At 45.2% G+C, this 24149-nt stretch overlaps 1 protein-coding gene and 1 non-coding gene across 8 annotated transcripts in view; one reads left to right on the forward strand and one right to left on the reverse strand.

Moving 5' to 3' along the window:
- Positions 1 to 203: 203 nt before the first annotated feature.
- On the reverse strand, positions 204 to 285 carry TRNAS-CGA (transfer RNA serine (anticodon CGA)). Its single transcript has one exon. It is a non-coding gene; the product is annotated as a tRNA-Ser (tRNA).
- A 108-nt stretch (positions 286 to 393) lies between these two features.
- Positions 394 to 24149, forward strand: part of SMARCC2 (SWI/SNF related BAF chromatin remodeling complex subunit C2) — a 142124-nt gene continuing 118368 nt past the window's right edge. For 6 of the 7 annotated variants that reach the window (XM_077483398.1, XM_077483400.1, XM_077483401.1 and 3 more), the window contains exons 1-5: positions 819 to 981; positions 8328 to 8447; positions 9496 to 9581; positions 22783 to 22864; positions 23617 to 23709. In XM_077483398.1, the coding sequence (XP_077339524.1) occupies positions 871 to 981; positions 8328 to 8447; positions 9496 to 9581; positions 22783 to 22864; positions 23617 to 23709 (492 nt within the window). In that variant the 5' untranslated portion in view covers positions 819 to 870. Of the gene's footprint in view, positions 610 to 818; positions 982 to 8327; positions 8448 to 9495; positions 9582 to 22782; positions 22865 to 23616; positions 23710 to 24149 lie in introns of those variants that run through there. The other variant, XM_077483402.1, reaches the window with a different exon arrangement.

Consider the following 24149-nt stretch of genomic DNA (forward strand, 5'->3'; position numbering starts at 1 on the left):
CGCTACTTTAATTCTCCATATAGTCTTTGGTTATGTTTTTTGTCCTTTGGATATGGTAATCACGCAGTAGCCGCAACAAACACTATTGAAGTACATCACGCAGGAATGAACTTTGCATAGAAATCTTTGTGCATCTGTCACATTTTCCAGTTTGAATTATGTTGGGAGAATTAAAATCCTATCACTAAGCAAAAAACCGAAACCGTCACGAACAGGATTCGAACCTGTGCGGGGAAACCCCATTGGATTTCGAGTCCAACGCCTTAACCACTCGGCCACCGTGACTGTCAGCCAACGGCCTCGCACAGCTTTTATCCACAGCACACACCGCCCCCTGACTGCTGCCAGCTGATTGGCTCGGTGTTGGTTATCTTGTCCTAGTCACACAGTCATGCCGGTGTTGGATCGAATCACGTGGGGGATCCGGATTCTTTGTAATACGGAGTGACACCGGCAATTCATTGTAAATCTCTGCACACCTTGATGGGATTAGTAGTATTCAGCAGTGGCCGGGTGTCTTTGCTAGAAGCTCTCCTGTATAAACAGCGGCCTGCAGAGAGTCCCCCGGTGTATTGTTCAAGCACAGCACTGGCCTGAAGGATTCATGAGGTATTGTCACATTCTAATCACAGGTTAGACAGTGTGCCCTCCGCGCCTCGCTGCCTTATCACCACCCACATCTCTTTCCTCATGCGCCCCCTTAGTTGTCACCCTCAGTTCGGTGGCAGTGCCCGCTGTGTTGTAGTACCAGATGGGGCCGAAGGTGTCGCTCTTGTAAGGTTCCTGTAACCCGTCTCCCCGCCGTTTGCAATGTGACCGCTAGATGTCGCCAGGCTGTAAGTCTGAAGGTGCCGGTCAGGCTGGCAGAAGATGGCGGTGCGGAAGAAGGACGGCGGGCCGAACGTGAAATTTTATGAGTCCTCAGACACTATCTCCCAGTTCGACAACGTGCGACTATGGCTGGGGAAAAACTACAAGAAGGTACCAGCAGTGGCGGCCCGGTGTCCTGGCGAGAACTGCGCCGTCTCCTCCCTGTCTGTACACCGAGAACAAAGAGCCGGGCCCGGCTAGGGGGAGGGGGAACGGCGGCACCGGGAACGGGGGGAGCTACCGGCTGGCATGGCCTGGGCTTAGCGGACACCCCGCTGTGCTGGGGGGGAGGGGAGGTGGCAGTGCCCGGCCCATCTCCTATTATAGAATGACATGTGTGGGGCCTACAGGATGCCAGACGTCAGCATATCCCCCCGACACCCCATATGGGAGCCCACACACCCCTCTACCATCATCAGGGCCGCGCCTTATCCATCCATCCCACCACAGGGGCAACTGTACCACCATCATCACCCTCCATACACAGCATGACAACTGTCATCTCCACAATCATCACCCGCTATACACAGCATAACTGTCATCTCTACAATCATCACCCGCTATACACAGCATGGCATGACAACTGTCATCTCCAAAATCATCACCCGCTATACACAGCATAACTGTCATCTCTACAATCATCACCCGCTATACACAGCATGGCATGACAACTGTCATCTCCAAAATCATCACCCTCCATATACACAGCATGGCATGACAACTGTCATCGCCACAATCATCCCCCTCTATACACAGCATGGCATGACAACTGTCATCTCCAAAATCATCACCCTCCATATACACAGCATAACTGTCATCTCCAAAATCATCACCCTCTATACACAGCATGGCATGACCAACTGTCATCTCCACAATCATCACCCTCCATATACACAGCATAACTGTCATCTCCAAAATCATCACCCTCCATATACATAGCATGGCATGACAACTGTCATCTCCACAATCATCCCCCTCTATACACAGCATGACATGACATCTGTCATCTCCAAAATCAGCACCCTCCATACACAACATGGCATAACAACTGTCATCTCCAAAATCAGCACCTTCCATACACAGCATGGCATGACAACTGTCATCTCCAAAATCATCACCCTCCATACACAGCATAACTGTCGTCTCCAAAATCATCACCCTCTATACACAGCATGGCATGACCAACTGTCATGTCCAAAATCATCACCCTCCATACACAGCATGGCATGACCAACTGTCATCTCCAAAATCATCACCCTCCATACACAGCATGGCATGACAACTGTCATCTCCAAAATCAGCACCCTCCATACACAGCATGGCATGACAACTGTCATCTCCAAAATCAGCACCCTCCACATACAACATGGCATGACAACTGTCATCTCCAAAATCATCACCTGGCAGGTCACACATCAGTACATTCACTTGTCATGTGACCGCTGACCTCATACTGAGGGGGGGGGGGGGTATCCTGAATATACAGACTGCTCTTCTCTACAGATCAGACATTTTATATATCCTACATACTCCCACAGTCATGATCTATAATCCTCCTGTCATGATATATAAGACTACAGTCATGATATATAATCCACCATCCATGATCTATAATTCTATCATGATATGTAATCCACCATCTGTGATATATAATTCAATCATGATATATAATCCACCATTCATGATGCATAATTCTATCATCATAAATAATCCTGCTATCATGATATATAAGCCACCATCCATGGTGCCTCTTTTACATATAATCCTCTGTTCATGATATATAATTCTATTATGATATATAGTCTTACAGTCATGAGATATATTCCACCATTCATGATGCCCATTTTGTATATAATCTTCCATTCATAATATATATTTCTCATATCATGAGATATAATCCTATTATTTATTTATTTCAGTTACTTGTATAGCGCCATCAATTTACGCAGCGCTTTACATGTACATTCACATCAGTCCCTACCCTCAAGGAGCTTACAATCTAAGGTCCCTAACTCACATTCATACATACTAGGGACAATTTAGACAGGTTCCAATTAACCTACAAGCATGTCTTTGGAGTTTATGATATATTACCTTCCTAATATATATATATATATATATATATATATATATATATACACTTCATATCATGTTATATATATACTTCATATCATGTTATAATCCACCATCAATGATATATCATTCTTCTATCGTGATATATAATAGTCTGTTCATCATATGTAAACTACCATCCATGATATAAAATCCTATATTCATGATAAATAATTCTCCTATCGTGATATATTATTCACCATCATTGCTATATAACCTTCCTGTCGTGACCTAGAATCCTCCGATCATGACATAGAATGATTTATAATCCACTATACGTGATATAAAATCCTCCATTCCAGATATGTGGTTCAACATATATGATGACTACTTTCTATATAATCCACAAGTTTGTATAAAGATTTCTTCCTGTGCACATTGATGCCACATTCAGGCTGATCCATATATAATATATATGTAGTCATAATTAGCAGTTCTATGTAGTGATCGGTGCCATTCCATATCGATCATTTCCCGGGCCATGTTATTTGTCATTTGCATGTATTGTGATTGGAGGAGCAGGCTGGAATATTTTTGCAGTAACAGATTGGCGTGCAATGTTTACAAACGGTGTATGGTAGTAGCTGCACGTGGTTATGTGGATGTAATCCTCGGTTACCTTTGACCTAGTGTATTCAGTGAGACAACAGGCATCCCCGCTGATCTTCACAAGCTGCGTCTGTCATTTGTCTGAACAAGTCATGTAAATCACATGGAGCAAAAAAACAAAAGTGAAAGCTGAATCAGCTCATGTGAAGGTTTAGACTCTTTCTGTCTTATAAGAATGTTTGTTGTCCAGATGCAGCATCATTCAGGTGTACAGCAATGCTAAATCGCAGCCCATTCATTTTAAAATGAATTCCACGGTATGTTATAACTTACCTTCACACTCTTCCTAATCCTCTCTCCTACTTATTCTTACACACTTGCTAAAGAAAAAAAAAAAAAGGGGGAAATACTATGTTTTCTTTTTAACTTTATTTCACCTAGGCGAGAATAACGTAAACAGGCGCTTTGCATGCACAGAAACGGCTTGGGTCTTTACCAGTGTTATGACAGAGCCCCTGCGCAATTTCTGCACATGCACAACATTTTGCAAACTGTCTCCTGGAATGTGTGATAACAGCTATCCCAGGAGGCAGTTTGTGAGATTTTGCGCATGCGTAGACATGCCACAGGGGCGCTGCGATGTTACTGGTGAAGACACAAGCCGGGTTATGCACAGGGATGTCTGGCACATGTGTAGACATGCCGCAGATCTCTAGATAAGGTTCCATAGATTAGGCAGAGACCCATGGTGTATCTGTGTATGTGCAAGATCAAAATTAAAGATGGCGACACAGGAGGAGAGCAATGTAGTTGGAACTTTGCCTGTAAGCATTACCACAATGGACTCAATGGACTAGTAGTTTTTTTTTTCTATACAGGGAAAAGTGTTAGGTATTAAAATGTAATTTTTGATAGGGTGAGGTTCCTCACCCAGGTATATTGCAGGGCTACAGGTCCCAAACGCCCTGCGTCACATCTGCACGTGCTTGGGTTTTCCCTGTACATCAGTGCAGTTTTGTGATATTCCTGCACATGTGTGAAGACAGGTAGTGTGGAAGTCTAAAGACTTGCCCGACCTTGTGCACTTGCGGGAAATATCCTGCCCATGCTTAGATGTGCTGAATTGCTCTGCCTGGACTCAATGGCCAGGCACAGCCTTTCGGTATGGCAATGCTAGGGGGATGGTGCAAGTGGAAACACAATGCCTGGGGCTAGTGTGAAGGTAGCCTTAGACACTGTTCACATACACTATATTGCAAAAAGTATTGGGACACCTGCCTTTACACGCACATGAACTTTAATGGCACCCCAGTCTTAGTCTGTAGGGTTCAATATTGAGTAGGCCCACAAGTTGCAGCTATAACAGCTTCGACTCTTCTGGGAAGGCTGTCCACAAGGTTTAGGAGTGTGTCTATATGAATGTTTGACCATTCTTCCAGAAGCACATTTGTGAGGTCATGCACTGATGTTGGACGAGAAGGCCTGGTTCGCAGTCTCTGCTCTTAATTCATCCCAAAGGTGTTTTATCAGGTTGAGGTCAGGACTCTGTGCAGGCCAGTCACAGTCCTCCATCCCAAACGTACTCATCTGCGTCTTTATGAACCTTATTTGCGCACTGGTGTGCAGCCATGTTGGAATACGAAGAGGCCATCCCCAAACTGTTCCCACAAAGTTGGGAGCATAAAATTGTTCAAAATGTCTTGGTAGGCTGATGCCTTAAAGTGGATGTAAACTTGATTCATGAAATGTGCGCTGGGCACATTAATTTGCAATGTTTTCTTATCTCTCTTTAAAGCCCTTTGTCCCAAAGCTGTCTCCTGCTCTTTTCTTCTGTTATCAGCCTGATAACTCCTGAGGAGTTCTCCATTGCATATGATAAAAGCAGCCTTAGTTTTGTGTTGGGGTGGATGCTATAAATCGGTTAGCAGTGTGCTGAACTATTCAAGGATCAGCTCTGAAAGTCTCTACCTATGAGGAGTGGGGGTGTGTGCCTTTCCTCCAATCAGCTGTCTTGGCTGTAAGCCCAGACTTCAGTGCATTGCTAAACAGGAAGAGAACATCTCCTAACATGATCTTAACTTTCTAAAAAGTATATAAAGCTGAAGACAGCAGAAATACATGTAAAACTTATGTAGGGAGATTTGTTTCATCCCTGAGTATCATCTGAGGCTGTTCAGTCCACTGGGTATATGTGAGGGTTTACATCCACTTTAAGAGTTCCCTTAACTGGAACTAACTAACTTGGTGCATTTTCTGAAAGTTCACAAAAAGTCCCGCGTGCAGCATCTTTGGTGCGTGGTACCCTACGCTGCAAGGAAACCACAGCAGATTAGTGTTGAAGGGTTTGTAATTCTGGTTATCTGTTTTTTTTACTTCCTGTAGCATTTCAGTGCTACTGATTTCCTGCAGGGTCTATACTGCCACAACCTGCCTACATCAACTCCAGTGATGGCCGTTTGGCATTCCTTGGGGCAAGATTCCTGATGGTGACAAGAGTGGACTATGCCTGCGTGATGTGCAATGAAACAGCCACTTGTCATCTCCATCAGAAGCCTGCGTGACATACGGCCAACACATGAAGACAATTGTAAGACCAGGACAAAGCGTTGTCACCTTTTAACAGGAATGCCTTCATGACTGGATCACAAGCTTTTAACAAAAGCTGCATATTTAAAAGTACTGAAAATTATTTTTAAAATTGAATTTAATGTGTTGACGCTTATCTAAATTTTAGTGATTAGGTTTACATGTAGGTTAATGAGGGACTGCTTGTGTCACCTGTTTGGGAGAGGAGTAAGGAAAATAGGCGGATTAACGCCACTCTTCCAAACAAAAAAAATGGAGCAGATGTTGCTTCATATTAACAAGAGGTGCAAGCCCCTTTGTTAATTAGGAGCAGTCAGTTCTCTGTTCTGCCACATCTGTAACAGGGAACACAGAGAACTGAAGATTCCCCCCCGCCAACCCCTCTCCCCCCATGTAAAACTGTCACATTCTAACTGGGTAATTAAGGGCAGGCCCCAAGGAAAGGTGCAGGAAACTTGGTAATTCCCCAGATTGTGTGTACATTACTAGATTGGCTGTACAAAATTACAGATCTTTTGACGGGTAAAACATATATGTGTTTCAAGTGCGTATTTAGCTGGTTGTCTGTGGTATTGTTTCAATATTTTTCTGCTAACAGATTTAACCATTCATTGACATTCAGCTCTTTAGCAGATCGATAATATCAGTGTTTTATGAATAAAGTGACTGCCATCAAAAGGTTATGTTTCTCAGTAGTCCAAAGTGAACCATACACTCTACTCAATTACAAATAACACAAAAACTGATTATGTAACAGCTTAAAACGTTGTTCACTACAGTTAGGCCATTTAACATTACCCTCTCCGCAGGCTGATAGTGCTACTGTGCAAGGGTGGCTATGCAGCTTTTCCATAGATACAATGGAAAAGTGAGTGTAGCCACTCTAAGACCCCATTCACACGTGAGCATTTTGTAGCTTGAAGCCTGAAGCTGCAAAATGCTAGAGGGGAAAAATTCTATTCTCAATGGAGATGGTTCACATGTCTACTCCATGTCGCCTGAAGCCGAACGCCTGAAGCTCAAACAAGTTCCGGACCCTTTTTTGTCGCTCGAATTGAGCAGATTTCTTCTTTTAACATTGATGACCTTTTGCCCTGCACAAAATCGTGGTAAAAAACGCTGCAAAAACCCCCCCAAAAAAACTCTACGCACAGGTGTGAATGCAGCCTAAGGCAGGAAGTGTGTTATTCACAGGGTTATCTGATGAACATCAAAGGAGCCAGGTGGAAAAATGTTAGCCAAAAAGTGGTTGCATCTGTTCAGGTGTTTTGACAGCTAGCAGGGCTGGTTGTCAAAATGCAATCGGTACGGTGGGAAATTTGTCCATCTGCGGTGTATAGTGTAGATAAAGGAATTTGTTGGATTTTTTATTTTATTTTTTTGTCGTTCAGCTTTAGTCAGTATATAGCCAGCTTAAGACTAATGCCTGGTACACACCATGAGTTTCTCTCTCTTCATTCAGCCCAGCAGGCTGAATTAAAATAAACTGAGGAGCTTGCGAGGAGGTCTCGGTACTATGTCCCCCCCCCCCCGGTAGAACACACAGTTCAGCACGAGCAGCCATTGGCTGTGATCGCTGATCGGATGATGATCAGCAGATGTTTTTCTGGCATGCCCATTCTCAATGTTCAACCAGCTTCTGTCGGACAGGCTGCCCAAATGTTGACTGGTTTCTGTTGAGCAGGCTGATATTCGGCCCATGTGTACCATGCTTAAAGAAATTTACTACAATTAAAATAGGCTTCCTCTGATGACCTCTCCTTCAGATTTGGTGGACTATGGCTGGCTGATTTACGAACTGGTTTCTTCTGAAGCAATTCTAGGCACTTCAGTAGGAGTTCCTAACTCAGCCTCCTGCATTGGTGGAGTCTCACTCTTCAAGTTATATTCTTCATATAGCTGAATAATTTAAACTTGGATCAGGGTAAGATAGAACCCATAAAAAAGCCAGGACAGATGCATAAATCTGGTATTTCAAGCACACAAACTATGCATAGCATTGCCTGTCCATGATGTGACCTATCCTTACCCTTCTAATACAGGAATTTCAGTATTCATTATATACACTCATTTATCATTGCAGCTTTATAGAACACAGAAAGACGACTACTAAAGATTTGTAGGCTGTATTTCTGTACTGTATCATGGCTGGGTAATATCACGTGACTAATCAGGATTTTAATACCATTGTTGCCTGCTTTTCATTTCAGTACATTCAGGCTGAGCCTCCTACTAACAAGTCCCTGTCAAGCCTGGTAGTTCAGCTGTTACAGTTTCAAGAAGAGGTGTTTGGAAAACATGTCAGCAATGCACCGCTCACTAAATTGCCGGCAAGTATACTTTTTTTTTTATGTATGTAATCCTTTTTGTAATAAACAAGATTGGTTAAATGAACATTACAATGTAACGGCTGAATGTCATTATACAGTTTCCATTTGTAAAATAAAGCTCAATTATATGTCAAACATGTCTGAGTGTTATTTCTTTTCCCCATCTTGTTTTTCGGAATGAAACAAACCCAACAAAACAACCAGGGGGTAACGAAAAGGAAAAAAAGAGTGTAGGGATAAGAAGGGACCCTAGGCCCATGGTCCGTATCTCAGGAGGGAACATTTTTAGGGAAGAAAATGTATGACAGCACCTAGATCAGATTCAATTTAGAGTTGTCTGCAGGAAAAACTTAGGAATTGCATCGTCCGACAGCCTAACCATTCTACCAAAAGTAGTTTGTTTGAATTATGACGCATACCCCATGGTATCTGGGGAGCCATGTGGCCTAAATTGTAAAAAAAAAAAAAAATATATATATTGCCATATCGATAAACTTTGTATATGCTGTTGTAGAACAGCAGCATCATTGGCTGGGTGTCTAAAAGTGAGAAAAATATGGCAATGTAACGGCCTCCTTAACCAAAATCCAGTAATTAAATAAAAATGTTTTAGGTGTGTTTAGGAGAAAGTGCGTTTTTTTTTTTCTTTGTTTTTTTTTTCAATTTTACCTGAAGTTTAATTTTAACTACCTTGTTTCTTATATTGGGAAGAGTTGCCTCCTATGTGTTAGCAATTGGTGAGATGTTTGTAATACACCAAGTTATTCATCTCAGCAGGCACAGCCCACTGGGTTCCTTGAATTATTCTGCTGGTTTCAGCTTTGACAGCAGTAGGGTCTGTTAAGTCGGCACTAAAACTATTTACCACCTTTTATGGACAAGATTTCTTGTATTGGGTACAGAAAACGCCATGTTATGATAGCTACTGATTCTTGAACATGAATACTCAGAAGTATTGTGTATGTGCAACATCATATATCTAGTTTACAATCTATTATGCAACAAGTTTAAACTGAGTTCTTATTCTGTTTACTGTTTTGCATTGCAGATGAAATGCTTTCTAGATTTCAAGGTGGGAGGTTCTCTGTGCCATATTCTTGCTGCTGCTTATAAATTCAAGAGTGACCAGGGATGGTAAGAATAATGATATTCAATATATTTTCTTGTGGCTTAAAGAGGAGCTCCAATCATATTTGTGTTTATTAAAAGTCAGCAGCTACAAAACCTGTAGCTGCTGACTTTAAAAAAAACATACACTCACTTGTCCAAGAATCCAGAGATGTGCTCACCCGAGTTGTTCTTTTTACCTGTGTTCTGTCACCAGCAACTCAACTGTGGGCACCTGGCTGTGCAGCCGTGCTGTGCATTGTAAATGGTCCCATAGTCTTCTGGGACCTGTCATGTCTCCCAGAAGACTGTGGAGAGGGGGAGGGTGAGGGTAAGGAGGGACTTTAAAGTGGAGCTTCCCTTTTTGGGTGAAGCTCCTCTTTAAGGCTTCATTCGCACTGGACATACTGCACATGTACTCATAGGACATTTCCTTTTTTAAAACAAAGTGGTGTTAAACCTAAAGTCAGACACTTATTATATTGCAGATTACCAGTTCTTCGATGTGATGGTTGTATTAAATTTTCTTTTTTAGGCTTTCTTTTCTTTATTTTCAACTGGTGATCCAGACAGCTGGTCTGTGTTTTTTCAACAGAACAAGCTTTCCTACAGCTTTATCAGTTAAGAGTGTTGAGACAAACCATTTACCATTGACAGGGGTGTTTATGATGATCAGATTTTATTTATTCATGTAAAACCTGAATACAAGGCCTCCAGCCTGAATCCAGCCCACCAGGCTATTTAATGAACGCCTCCACAAGATTCTGCACGTCTATGTGCAGCCACAGCACCCCCTTGTCTCTGCCTCCCCTGGTCTCAGCATTTAACCGGCTCAGGCAGCTGACTCCAGCCCTCCTCTGGTCCTCTTCCAGACCCTGCACATTCTGCTACCCAGCTGTGCTCCCAGCAGGAGCACAAGACAAGGGGGATGTACTGTGATGTAAGGGATGGTGGGGGACTCTTGACTTCTGATGTAAGGTGGAGTCGGATGCTTTGGGCATCTAGTCTTACAAATATAACTGGCCCTTTGAGAGCAACCATTATGCTGGTGGCCTGTGATTAAATTGAGTTTTACACCCCTGCTTGTAACTTCTTGTGTAACTGCAGTGGGGGCTCAAGTTTGGGTGTTATACCACAGTGGCAGTTTGAGTAGTTATACCAGGGCCATGGATCTTTTTTAGAGCTGGTGATGCTCTACAATCTCAGAGATCTTGGCTCTGTGCTGGCACTGACTTATCAGAATCGCTCAGATCTGTCCTGGAAGCCCTGCAGAAAGGAGGGGGAGAGGAGTGGTTAGCAAAGCAGGGACCAAAAGGTTGGGAAGTCTGTAGGATCGTCATGTCGACCATGGTTTTTTTTTTTTTTTTTTTGTGAGCAAACCTTTGGTATATGAGTTCTTTTTCTTTCCGAAAGGGAGTTGATTGAGGTTTTCCATTGGTTAATTGTGGGAACAGTGGCGGCTGTTGCTCAAAATTGTTGCGGGGGTGCAAACAAACTGAAAAATCCTGGAAAAAAACCCAATTGCAGCCTCACTGTGCCATCAATTGCAGCCTCACTGTGCCATCAATTGCAGCCTCACTGTGCCATCAATTGCAGTCTCACTGTGCCATCAATTGCAGCCTCACTGTGCCATCAATTGCAGCCTCACTGTGCCATCAATTGCAGCCTCACTGTGCCATCAATTGCAGCCTGTGTGCCCCGTCAAATGCAGCCTGTGTGCCCCCGTCAAATGCAGCCTGTGTGCCCCCGTCAAATGCAGCCTGTGTGCCCCCGTCAAATGCAGCCCGTGTGCCCCCGTCAAATGCAGCCCGTGTGCCCCCGTCAAATGCAGCCCGTGTGCCCCCGTCAAATGCAGCCCGTGTGCCCCCGTCAAATGCAGCCTCTGTGAACCATCACATGCAGCCTCTGTGACCCCCTGCTCGCTGTCTGACTGGCACATACCCAATCCTGGTGATGGTGGCGAGCTGTGGGACATGCAGCAGGTGAAAGCGGCGAGCTCCTGTGTCCTCCATGGCTCTATGTCCTCCCATTCTTCCATTTTATTAGGCGTCCAATCAGGTGAAGGGTATTAGATCCATGTCTCCTGATTGTCTGTCTGAGAGGCGGTTCAGTGTTAGCAAAGCAAATATTCATTTGCTTTGCTTTTCTTTTTTTTTTTTTTTGGTCAAAATGACAGTTTTATTGAGCATAATGAACAGGATAGTATTACCAAAGCGTAGTGCAACAGGCACTACCAAAACAAACATGTGCATTTTACATACAAGTACATGTAATATACAAATTAATGCAACACAAAACGCATGGTTCATTGATTAGCAGGAGAGCTTAAAGGGTATGGAGTGGGGGGGGGGGGGATATTCCCTAGAAAAAACACAAAGACATCCAATGTAAAAGTCATCTAACTCTCGACACTGCAGGTAGAAGCATCCTCCAACCACCTGTCCCATATTTTGTTATATTTATGGGGACAGCCCCTATGAGTGTACAGCAGCTTCTTGTGGGGGAGAGTGTCATTAATCGCCCTAATCCATTGTTGTAGCGTGGGGGGGGCATCCTCTCAGCCATGTTTTGGCAATCTGCAACCTGGCCAAAAACAGCGTCTCCTGCAGGAAAATGTTGAGGTATTTGTCACCTTCAGATAGAGAGAGGAGCCCCAGTATGCACTGTCGAGGGCACAGAGACACCGGGGAACCCATGCGGTCATGAAGAAACTGGACCACTTGTGCCCAGTATCCCTGTATAGTCAGGCAAGCCCAGAGTAGGTGATAGAAGGATGCATTTGGGGAATCACAGCGGGGACAGCGGGGGTCGTACTCAGGTCTGTATTTAGAGATACGATGAGGTGTGAGGTATGATCTGTGCAAGATATAGAGGTGGGTGAGGCGGTCCGTGAGTTTGGGTGACACAAGTTTGTGATTCGCCAGAGCTTCATCCCAATCTTCATCCGACACCGCTCCCAGGTCACCTTCCCACCGAGAGCGCACCTGGTAGGCCACGGCCAGGGCGGTGGGGGATAGAAGGTAGGTATACAGCTGCTAGATTAGCTGCCGATGGTCGTTACCCAGCATTAGGTCAACCACTGCTGGGGTTTCGACTCTTGGAATGCGAACTGGGTATGGAGCGCGTGTCGGAGTTGAAGATAGCGAAACCGCATGTGGTTGGGTAGGGCAAAGTCATCCTTGAGGGCCTGAAAGGATTTGACCATCCCATTAGAGACCACCTGTGATAGATAGATGACACCCCTATTCACCCACAACCCGGAGTCCGGGATAAGGGCCAGTTCCGGCATTTCTGAATTGTTCCAGAGGGGTGTGTGAGAGTGGGGAGAGGGGGCCCCGTCCTAGACGCATTGCAAGCTGCCAGATTCTACAATGATGAGAGAGCATAAGGTGTCTATCTCTAGGGAGAGGCGGGAGCTACAAAACAACGACTGGAAAGGGTGAATCAATGGGCCTGGGGCCTGTGAACACACTAGGGTGGTGTAGCGGACTCTGTCTGTTTGGTTGAAGTGAAAAAAATGAGAGAGTTGAGATGCTACATAGTAAAGGAGGAGGTCAGGCAGGGTGGCACCACCCAGGTCCGATGGGAATTTTAGGACCCGCCACGGCAACTTGTGCCGGGACGAGCCCCAAATGAACGTGTTAAGGATAGACTCCATGGCTTTGAATATGCGGGGGGAAGGTGTATCGGTGCCTGCCAGAAAACATAAAGAAGCTTGGGAAGGAGTATCATCTTAACTAAATTTATTCGGCCCATCACCCCAAGGGGGAGACGGGACCAGACTTGAGTTTTGGATTTTAGGATGTCAAATAGGGGTTCAACATTAAGGGTTAGGTAGTCGGGGAGGGACCTAGAGATGTGCACGCCAAGTTATTTACCGTATATACTCGAGTATAAGCCGAGATTTTCAGCCTCTTTTTTGAGGCTGAAAGTGCCCCCCTCGGCTTATACTCGAGTCATCGCTGTCTGCCCGCTCGATCAGCGTGTCGAGCAGACAGACAGCGGCCATTCTATAATTCAAAAGCCGCGCCTCCGGCGCCGCCTTCGCCTGTGATAGGCGGAACACTGAATTTCCCAGCAGCCTGTGTTCCGCCTATCACGGACATCGTATCATCCTCGTACTACGGACGAGGATGATACGATGTCCGTGATAGGCGGAACACAGGCTGCTGGGAAATTCAGTGTTCCGCCTATCACAGGCGAAGGCGGAGGCGCGGCTTTTGAATTTTACAATGGCCGCCGAGGCGCCGACGAAGAGGGCACGGGACGGAGGCAAGGGAAGGCACGGCACGGGACGGGACGGGACGGGACGGAGGCAAGGCAAGGCACGACACGGGACGGAGGCAAGGCACGGCACGGCACGGGACGGAGGCAAGGCACGGGACGGAGGCTCGGGACACAGGTAGGCTGGACACACACACACACACACACACACACAGACACACACAGGGATGGATGGAGACACACACACACAGGGATGGATGGATGGATGGATGGAGACACACACACACAGGGATGGATGGATGGATGGACACACACACACACAGGGATGGATGGACGGACACACAGGGATGGACGGACACACAGGGATGGACGGACACACACACAGGGATGGACAGGCATGTCTCACCCTCGGCTTATACACGAGTCAATAAGTTTGCCAGTTTTTTTGGGGGTAAATTGGGGGCCTCGGCTTATATTCGGGTCGGCCTATACTCGAGTATATACGGTAAGTAATATACCTAATGCAGAGAGTAACCTCTGTTCAGTATCTCCCAAGTGGAATATCAGATCATGTTCCTTTATTACTCTAATTGTTAACCTTTCTTACCCCTGGGCATGGGCTGTGGAGACTGTCCAGATACTGGATTACAGACCAGACAATTCAGTACACTATCTCTGAATGTATCTGTCAATACTGGCTTATTAATGAGCGGCTCACTGCGAATTCAGTGATCCTCTGGGATGCTTTTAAAAACTTTGATTAGGAGTGAGTACATCTCCTGTATCTGTTTCAAAATGGAACGCTTTGACTTTTCTGCTGTCCCTTGAAGTAAATTTGAGGCAGAAGGAGGTGACCTATGTGTAGGATCCTGACCAGGCTCATTACTCAGCCTGGCAGCGTGCGCTGCAGGAGGTAGCACATTAAAGAATTGAGCCGACTAAAGAAATCTCTTATCCACACTGCTCAGCGGGTGTTTGAATACACAGACAAAAACTGGAAATTGTTGGCCTGGCTAGCCAAGGGTCAGTTTACTGATACTCATATTCAGAGGGTTTGGAATCCGCAGGAAAAGGTTCTCACTTCCCCAGAACAAATCAACCTCCAGTTCATGGACTACTATTGTGCTTTATATATACTTCCAGAGCCAACTACAGCTGCGCTATGTGGGATGGGATTACTTTCCTTTCACTAGAGGCTTCTGCTAGGTACCACCTATATTTGGATATAACTCTTGAGGAAATACAAGAAGCCATTTGCCACCTACAGACTGGAAAGACCCCCAGGGTGGATGGTATACCAGCTGTATACCAGCTGAATTTTACTCTCAATATATTGAGCTTCTTGCTCCAAGCTTAGTGCCGTATTTGAACTGTTCACCTCACAGGGATCCCTCCACGGGTCTGTGGAGGCTGTCATTGTTCTGTTGCCCAATCCAGACAAGGAGCTAGAGGGACTGTGCATCATACAGAACTTTGATGCTAAAATCCTAGCCTGTTGCTGCCATAATCTTAGCCACCCATTTTTTATTTTTTTTGTGTGTGTTTTGGATGCCCTTATTATTTATTATCAATTGGTTTAAGTTCATTTTCCCTTGGTCCAGACACGTGCAGTCCCCTTCCCTCTAAGGTGGGTGGATGCATTTCCGAATATTTGGGTATTCAGGTGTGACAGGACCTATCCAACCTTCCTGTCCTTAATTTGCATCCGATTCTCTTGCAACTATGGGATAAATGTGCTGCTTGGTCTAACCTTCTATTCAACTTAATAGGTCGTATCAGCATTCTGAAAATGTGTGGGTTCCTTTATTTGGAATGATGCCCTCCCATGGTTGGCAAGAGATGGCTCTCTGCCAGCTGAAGCTTAGTAGAAGATGGGTGATGCAGCAGGACAGGGACCCTAATCATTGAAGTAAATCCACCACAGAATGACTTCAGAGAAAGAAAATTTGCATTTTGGAGTGGCCCAGTCAGATACTTGTACAATATGTTTTTGCTGTTACAATTCTAAGCATAAAGTGCTATAACATTTTCTTGTTCTTACTGGTATGTGTGAATATTCTACTATTATCTTTCATGTAAAACACAAAAGTCTTAATTTGTCAGATTAACCAGTTGCCGACCGCCGCACGACGATGTACGTCGACAGCATGGCACGGGCAGGCATATTGGCGTACATGTACGTCCCTTGCCTCCCGCGGGTCGGGGGCCCGATCGGGCCCCCGCCCGGTGCCTGCGGCGGTCGGTTTTCGTCCGGGAGCGATCCGGGACGAGGGGGCAGCCATTCATTCATGGCCACCCCCACGCGATCGCTCCCGACGAATAGGAATCCCCCGTGACATCACTTCCTCTCCTGTAATGTAAACACAGGAGAGGAAGTGATGTATTCTCTCCTCCGTGTCGGTATTTTTCGTTCCGACACGGAGGAGAGCGGATCGGTGAGTTGCACCAACACTCTACACACACAGTAGAACATGCCAGGCACACTCACACCCCCCCGATCACCCCCCCCAATTACCCCTGCCCCCCAGTCACAGTGACACCAATGTCATTTTTTTTTTTTTTTTTTTTTGCATTGGTGTCATTTGTGACTGTAATAACTGTTAGGGCAGTTAGGGTTAGCCCCCTTTAGTTCTAATGTACCCCCCTAACCCCCCCAATAAAGGTTTAACCCCGTGATCACCCCCCGTCGCCAGTGTCACTCAGGCTGGGTTCACATTGCAGCGGTTTATGAGAACGAATGTGATTCGCACCGCACTGCAGTGCAAATCACATCCGATCTCTGTGCGATTCGAGTTCAGCCATTCGCCGCACCCGCCGCAAATTCGCACGGGACCCTTTTTTGGCCCGCAGCAGAATCGGATCGCATGGGTGTTCACACCATGCGATCCGAGTTTGCAGATCGCACTGCGATATGCGAACTGATCTGGGGGTGTCAGTAACATTTCACTGACACTCCCAGCAGTCCGCATAGGGCAGTGTGAACTGCCGCCGGGAGGCATGCGATGCGGGAACCCGCCGCGGATTCGCGGCGTTTCCGCATCGCTCCAGTGTGAACCCAGCCTAATAAGCGATCATTTTTCTGATCGCCGTATTAGTGTCACAGGTGACGCTAGTTAGGCAGGTAGGTATTTAGGTTCGCCGCAGCTTTTTATAGCGCCAGGGACCCCCATATACTACCGCATAAAGCCCCCTGATTGCCCCCTAGTTAACCCTTTCACCAGTGATCACCATATAACTGTTACAGGTGACGCTGGTTGGTTAGTTATTTTTTTATAGTTTCAGGGCACCCGCCATTTATTACCTAATAAAGGTTTAACCCCCTGATCACCCGGCGGGTGTCATTTGTGACTAATAACTGTTAGGGCAGTTAGGGTTAGCCCCCTTTAGTTCTAAGGTACCCCCCTAACCCCCCCAATAAAGGTTTAACCCCGTGATCACCCCCCGTCGCCAGTGTCACTAAGGCTGGGTTCACATTGCAGCGGTTTATGAGAACGGATGTGATTCGCACCGCACTGCAGTGCAAATCACATCCGATCTCTGTGCGATTCGAGTTCAGCTATACAGATAGTATGGCTGAATTCGTGTCGCACCCGCCGCAAACTCGCACGGGACCCTTTTTTTGGTCCGCAGCAGAATCGGATCGCATGGGTGTTCACACCATGCGATCCAAGTTTGCAGATCGCACTGCGATATGCGAACTGATCTGGGGGTGTCATTAACATTTCACTGACACTCCCAGCAGTTCGCATAGGGCAGTGTGAACTGCCGCCGGGAGGCATGCGATGCGGGAACCCGCCGCGCATTCGTGGCGTTCCCGCATCGCTCCAGTGTGAACCCAGCCTAATAAGCGATCATTTTTCTGATCGCTGTATTAGTGTCACAGGTGACGCTAGTTAGGCAGGTAGGTATTTAGGTTCGCCGCAGCTTTTTATAGCGCCAGGGACCCCCATATACTACCGCATAAAGCCCCCTGATTGCCCCCTAGTTAACCCTTTCACCAGTGATCACCATATAACTGTTACAGGTGATGCTGGTTGGTTAGTTATTTTTTTATAGTTTCAGGGCACCCGCCATTTATTACCTAGTCTCACTAGTGTACCCCTAAATTTAGGGGTGTCTACTTTCCAAAATGGGGTCATTTGGGGGGGGTTTGTGCCATCTTGGCATTTTATGGCCTTCAAAACTGTAACGCCCTTAGAAAGCCTGAAGGCGGTGCTTGGTTTTCGGGGCCCCGTACGCGGCTAGGCTCCCAAAAAGTCCCACATATGTGGTATCCCCGTACTCAGGAGAAGCAGCAGAATTTATTTTGGGGTGTCATTTCACATATGCCCATGGCATGCGTGAGCAATATATCTTTTAGTGACAACTTTGTGAAAAAAAAAAAAAAAAAAAATAAGTTTGTAATTTTCCCGCAACTTGTGGCAAAATATAAAATATTCCATGGACTCAACATGCCTCTCAGCAAATAGCTTGGGGTGTCTACTTTCTAAAATGGGGTCATTTGTGGGGGTTTTGTGCCATCTTGGCATTTTATGGCCTTCAAAACTGTAATAGGTAGTGAGAAGTGAACTCAAAAATTTACGCCCTTAGAAAGCCTGAAGGCGGTGCTTGGTTTTCGGGGCCCCGTACGCGGCTAGGCTCCCAAAAAGTCCCACATATGTGGTATCCCCGTACTCAGGAGAAGCAGCAGAATTTATTTTGGGGTGTCATTTCACATATGCCCATAGCATGTGTGAGCAATATATCATTTAGTGACAACTTTGTGTAAAAAAAAAAAAATAATTTTTTTTTTGTCATTATTCAATCGCTTGAGGCAAAAAAATAAAATATTCAATGGGCTCAACATGCCTCTTATCAATTTCCTTAGGGGGTCTACTTTCCAAAATGGGGTCATTTGGGGGGGTTTTGTACTGCCCTGCCAATTTAGCACCTCAAGAAATGAGATAGGCAGTCGTAAACTAAAAGCTGTGTAAATTCCAGAAAACGTACCTTAGTTTGTAGATGTGACAACTTTTGCGCAAACCAATAAATATACAATTATTGACTTTTTTTTTACCAAAGACATGTGGCTGAATACATTTTGGCCTAAATGTATGACTAAAATTGAGTTTATTGGATTTTTCTAATAACAAAAAGTAGAAAATATCATTTTTTTTCAAAATTTGCGGTCTTTTTACGTTTATATCGCAAAAAATAAAAATCGCAGAGGCAATCAAATACCATCAAAAGAAAGCTCTATTTGTGGGAAGAAAAGGACGCAAATTTTGTTTGGGTACAACATTGCATGACCGCGCAATTACCAGTTAAAGCAGCGCAGTGCCAAAGTGTAAAAAGACCTCTGGTCATTTACCAGCAAAATGGTCCGGTCTGAAAGTGGTTAAGTTGGGTTTGCTTAGTTTGAGCTGTCCCTCCTGTTTCCATTCCCGGAATGTTGCCACAACTTAAATTAAAAACGTAAAAAAATTGTGGTCATTACTCATTACAACTCAGTGATGATGCAAAAATGTGTGTGTGTGTGTGTGTGTGTGTGTGTGTGTGTGTGTATATATATATATATATATATATATAATTATAATATAGTAAATACAGTCACTGTGGCAGTGAAAAAAGAGGTACATAATTTGTAGGGCTGAATTCCGGACAAGCAACGTATTACGCTGATGAAATACATACAGGTGCAGCTCAATAAAGTTAGAATGTTATCAAAAAGTAAATTTATTTCAGTAATTCAATTCAAAAGTGAAACTCGTATATTTTATATAGATGTTTTCCACACAGTGATATATTTTAAGTTTTTCTTTCTTTTATTTTGAAGATTATGGATTTACAGCTCGTGAAAACCCAAAATTCAGTATCTCAGAAAATGTTAATATTTCATAAGACCGATAAAAAAAAAAGGATTTTTAATACAGAAATGTTGGCTCACTGAAAAGTATGTCCATGTACAGTAAAGTATGCACTCAATACTTAATCAGGGCTCCTTTTGCTGGTGCCAAGTCCTGCTGGAAAATTCTGTGCCTCTCAACTCTTCCTCCAGACTCCGGGACCTTGATTTCCAAATGAAATGCAAAATCTTCCACAGTCCAATACCTGGTTTAATGATCATGGTATCCCTGTGCTTGATTGTCTAGCAAACTCGTCTGACCTAAACCCCATAGAGAATCTGTGGGGTGTTGTGAAGAGAAAGATGAGACACCAGACCCAATAATGCAGATGAGCTGAAGGCCACTATCAAAGCAACCTGGGCTTCCATAACACTTCAGCAGTGCCACAGGCTGATCGCCTCCATGTCACGCCGCATTGATGCAGTAATTCATGCAAAAGGATTGAGTGCATATTATACTGTACATGGACATACTTTTCAGTAAACCCACATTTTTGTATAAAAAAAAACCTTTTTTTGGTCTTAAGTAATATTACAATTTTCTGAGATACTGAATTTTGAGTTTTTACTAGCTTTAAGCCAGGGGTTGACAAATTTGCTTTGAATTTAGGAGCCAGTTAAAAAAGTTAGGAGCCAGTTTTTTTTTCAGCTCCCGGGGTAAGGCCACTCATTTTCACCCCCTATCCCTAACTCACAATGGAGCACCCAGTCAATAACTCCATTGAAACGCTGTTACATCAGGGGTATGGGCTGACCAGAAAGAGTAAGGCTGGCAACAGATGGAACTGGCTGGCACTGACAGGTGGCACTGGTTGCCACTGGAAGGCACGTGGAACTGCCAGATGGCACCGACAGTTGACACTAGTTGGCATTGGCAGGTGACACTGGTTTGGAACTGGCAGATGACACTGGTTTGGAACTGGCAGATGACACTGGTTTGGAACTGGCAGGTGGCCCTGGTTGGTGATGGCAGGTGGCCCTGGTTGGTGATGGCAGGTGGCCCTGGTTGGTGATGGCAGGTGGCCCTGGTTGGCGATGGCACTAGTTGTCACTGGCAGATAGCACTGATTGGCGGGGGCACTGGTTGGTGTTGGCAGGTGGCACTGATTGGCGGTGGCACTGATTGGCGGTGGCACTGATTGGCAGGTGGTGGCACGTGGCACTGGTAGGTGGCACTGGTTGGCGGTGGCACTGATTGGCGGTGGCAGGTGGCACTGACTGGCGGCGGCACTCGGCACTGGCAGGTGGCACTGACAGGTGGCAATGGTAGGTGGCACTGATTGGCACTGGCGCTGGGTGGTGGCAGGTGGCACTGGGTGGTGGTTGTAGGTGGTATTGGCGGTGGCACTGATTGGCGGTGGCAGATGGCACTGATTTGTGGTGGCAGGTGGCACTGATTGGCGGTGGCAGATGACACTTGTTGCCGCTGGCAGGTGGCACTGATTGGTGGTGGCACTGGCAGGTGCCACTGGTTGGCACTGGCACTGATTGGCGGTGGCAGGTGGCACTGATTGGCGGTGGCACTGGTTGGTGGTGGCAGGTGGTATTGATTGGCGGTGGCACTGGTTGGTGCTGGCAGGTGGCACTGGTTGGCGCTGGCACTGGTTGGTGCTGGCAGGTGGCACTGGTTGGTTGCAGGTGGTATTGATTGGAGGTGGCACTGGTTGGCACTGATTGGTGGCAGGTGGCACTGATTGTCACTGGCAGGTTTCACACGGAGCACTCTGTTACTGAAATGTAACAGAGAAGCTGGTGGGACCCTGCCGGGGTGTGAAACTGACAAGTAACAGAGAGGTGGATATGTCAGATTTCAGCCTTATGTCGGCCAGAAATCGCGACCTGGCACCTAAGCTGCCACCAGCCCACTCACTATCGATGCCCCAGACATGCAGCAGCATTAACACTGACTGCCGTCCTCCTCCCTCCTTCACACTCTGCAGCACCGCGCTGAGTGTGTGAAACTTACACGCAATGGAGAGAGGAGGATCTGTCAGCCTGATGTCGGGGTGGGCGGGACCAGGCCGGGATGGGCGGGACCCGGCCGGGGTGGGTGGGACTCAGCAGCTATCAAACACCAGCCAACGATTGGGCTGCTTAAGAAAAGGGGCGGGCCACATACATGTAGCGGCCCGCCCAGATCCCATTGGCTGGTGTTTGATAGCTTGCTGGGTCCCGCCCCCACCCTGGCCTGGTCCCGCCCACCCCGACATCAGGCTGACAGATCCTCCTCTCTCCATTGCGTGTCAGTTTCACACACAGCGAGGTGCTGCAGAGTGTGAAGGAGGGAGGAGGACGGCAGTCAGTGTTAATGCTGCTGCATGTCTGGGGCATCGATAGTGAGTGGGCTGGTGGCAGCTTAGGTGCCAGGTCGCGATTTCTGGTCGCATTGGCGACCTGGCGCCTGGGGTTTGTCGAGCCCTGCTTAAGCAATAATCATCAAAATTAAAAGAAAGAAATGTTTTCCATATATTACACTGTGTCTAACGCATCTATGTAAAATATGAGTTTCACGTTTTGAATTATATTACTGAAATTGACTTTTTGATGATATTCTAATTTTGTGAGATGCACCTGTATATGGGAGCTGCCAGCCCTGCCCTCACTTCCCCAGCCTGAGCCCTCTGTACAGTGGGTTCCAAGAGGCTGTCAACTTCAGGTACCCACACTAGCATAATTAAGTTAAATTAATAATTAATGAATATGGATGCATTGATTTGTGTCTATAGCTGTCATCTCTATAAAGCCCCTGCACTTTGTGTAGCTGTATACTGGAGGGGTTCTGCCACCTCTGAACCCTTGGTGACTAATCGTTTTTGGAGTTAAATATGTTTTCTTTTTTTTGTGACAATGTTGTTCAGGCTCAGAAACCCATTGCTTTCATCTTTTTAATAAGGCTGTTCAGTTCTGAGTTTCTCTGTAGTCTTAAGCTGTTTTATTGAAAGCCAAGCTGGCTAGAATTATGTTTGGGGAAGTCCTCACTAGTTTTCTTTTATGTAACCAGAGGTTATATTATTGCTCAGCTCACTAGATGGTATTAGCAGTTACTGTAAAATTTGTTTTGAGTAGGGGGTTTCATATTCACAGTAATTAAGTTATCAATTTTTTTTTATAACTTCTCAGGCGCAGGTTTGACTTTCAAAACCCATCTCGTATGGATCGCAATGTGGAGATGTTCATGACCATTGAAAAGTCCCTTGTGCAGGTAGTGTCATCCTTCCTTTACTTATTTTGTGATATAATGTGGGATTTCTGTTTCACTTTAAATATCTGTATGTATCCAATTAAAGTTTCTGTTCCAGCTATATTTTGACTAAAATGCCCTTTTAGTTTTAGTCGTATCTTAGTCATCTAAATTTTTTTTAGTTGTATTTTAGTCTACTAAAATATTATTATCCTCCACATTGTGTAAAAAGCTGTTTTGATCCTATTTTTACTGATCGATCCTCCCCTTCTTCCACATTCCCCAATCCATCTCCTGATAGTACAGAGCCATGGGGGCACTCTGCTCATGCTCAGTTTGGTGTGTATTGCTATTGGCAGTTTTTTTTTCTTTTCTTGGAAGCGTGCATGTGATCAGCACAGAGCCAATCAGCACTGTCCAGACAAAAAGTAAGGCGCATGCAGCCTCATAGGACAGTCAGAGGAGAATGAAACCACTCCTACAGACTTTAACCAGTGCTCGGCCGGAGACTGATAGAAGTCACAAGACTGCTATTTACTGTTGATGAGAAAAGAGATTTAGCAGTTTATATTTACTAACATAGTTGCATTTCCATGTTCTGTGTACTGTGGGAGATCAGATATAGTGAATGTAGGGTCCTGGGTTTGGTAACACTTTTCTCTAATGTTGTTTTTATTAGCATAATATGTCAATCAGTGTAATTATCTGCTTACATTTTATATTGGATCCACACTAGCACTGTACAATTTTTACTCTTTGTTTCCCTTTTACAGAATAACTGTCTGTCTCGACCAAATATATATCTTCATGCAGACATAGACTCCAAACTCCAGAGCAAGCTGAAGGACATTGTAAAAAGACATCAGGTAAAATGTTTTTTTTTTTTTTCAGTATGATTTTTAATATTCTGAAACTTATAGTAATTAACAAATGTGCAGCTCATTTTAGTTGGAGGGTAATTTAGAAAATATGTAACACTTATTCTTCATTGTCTCATAACGCTTTTTAACCACTTGCTGAATGCATATATGCAATGGAAAAAAAGATTAGCTTGAACACCCAGAAAATATTGTTAACCGCAGCAGGAGGTTGTGTGCTGAGAACGCTCTCCTAGCACATTGAGTGAGCTGTACTGGGAATGCCAGCAGGATGGACTCCCGATTATGTGAAAGCAAATGACAGCAGTCACATGATACGAGAGCCACGCTGGCTTCTGGGTCATAAAAATACACTTGAAGGACTGCTGGGAGGTGTGATTAAGAAGTTAAAAAGATTTTGAAGTGTGTCATCTGTTAAAATAAACCTG

The sequence above is a fragment of the Lithobates pipiens genome, unplaced genomic scaffold (genome assembly GCF_037356315.1).
Source record: "Lithobates pipiens isolate NorthernLeopardFrog02 unplaced genomic scaffold, aLitPip1_a1.2 Scaffold_16, whole genome shotgun sequence".
Taxonomy (NCBI): Eukaryota; Metazoa; Chordata; class Amphibia; order Anura; family Ranidae; genus Lithobates; species Lithobates pipiens.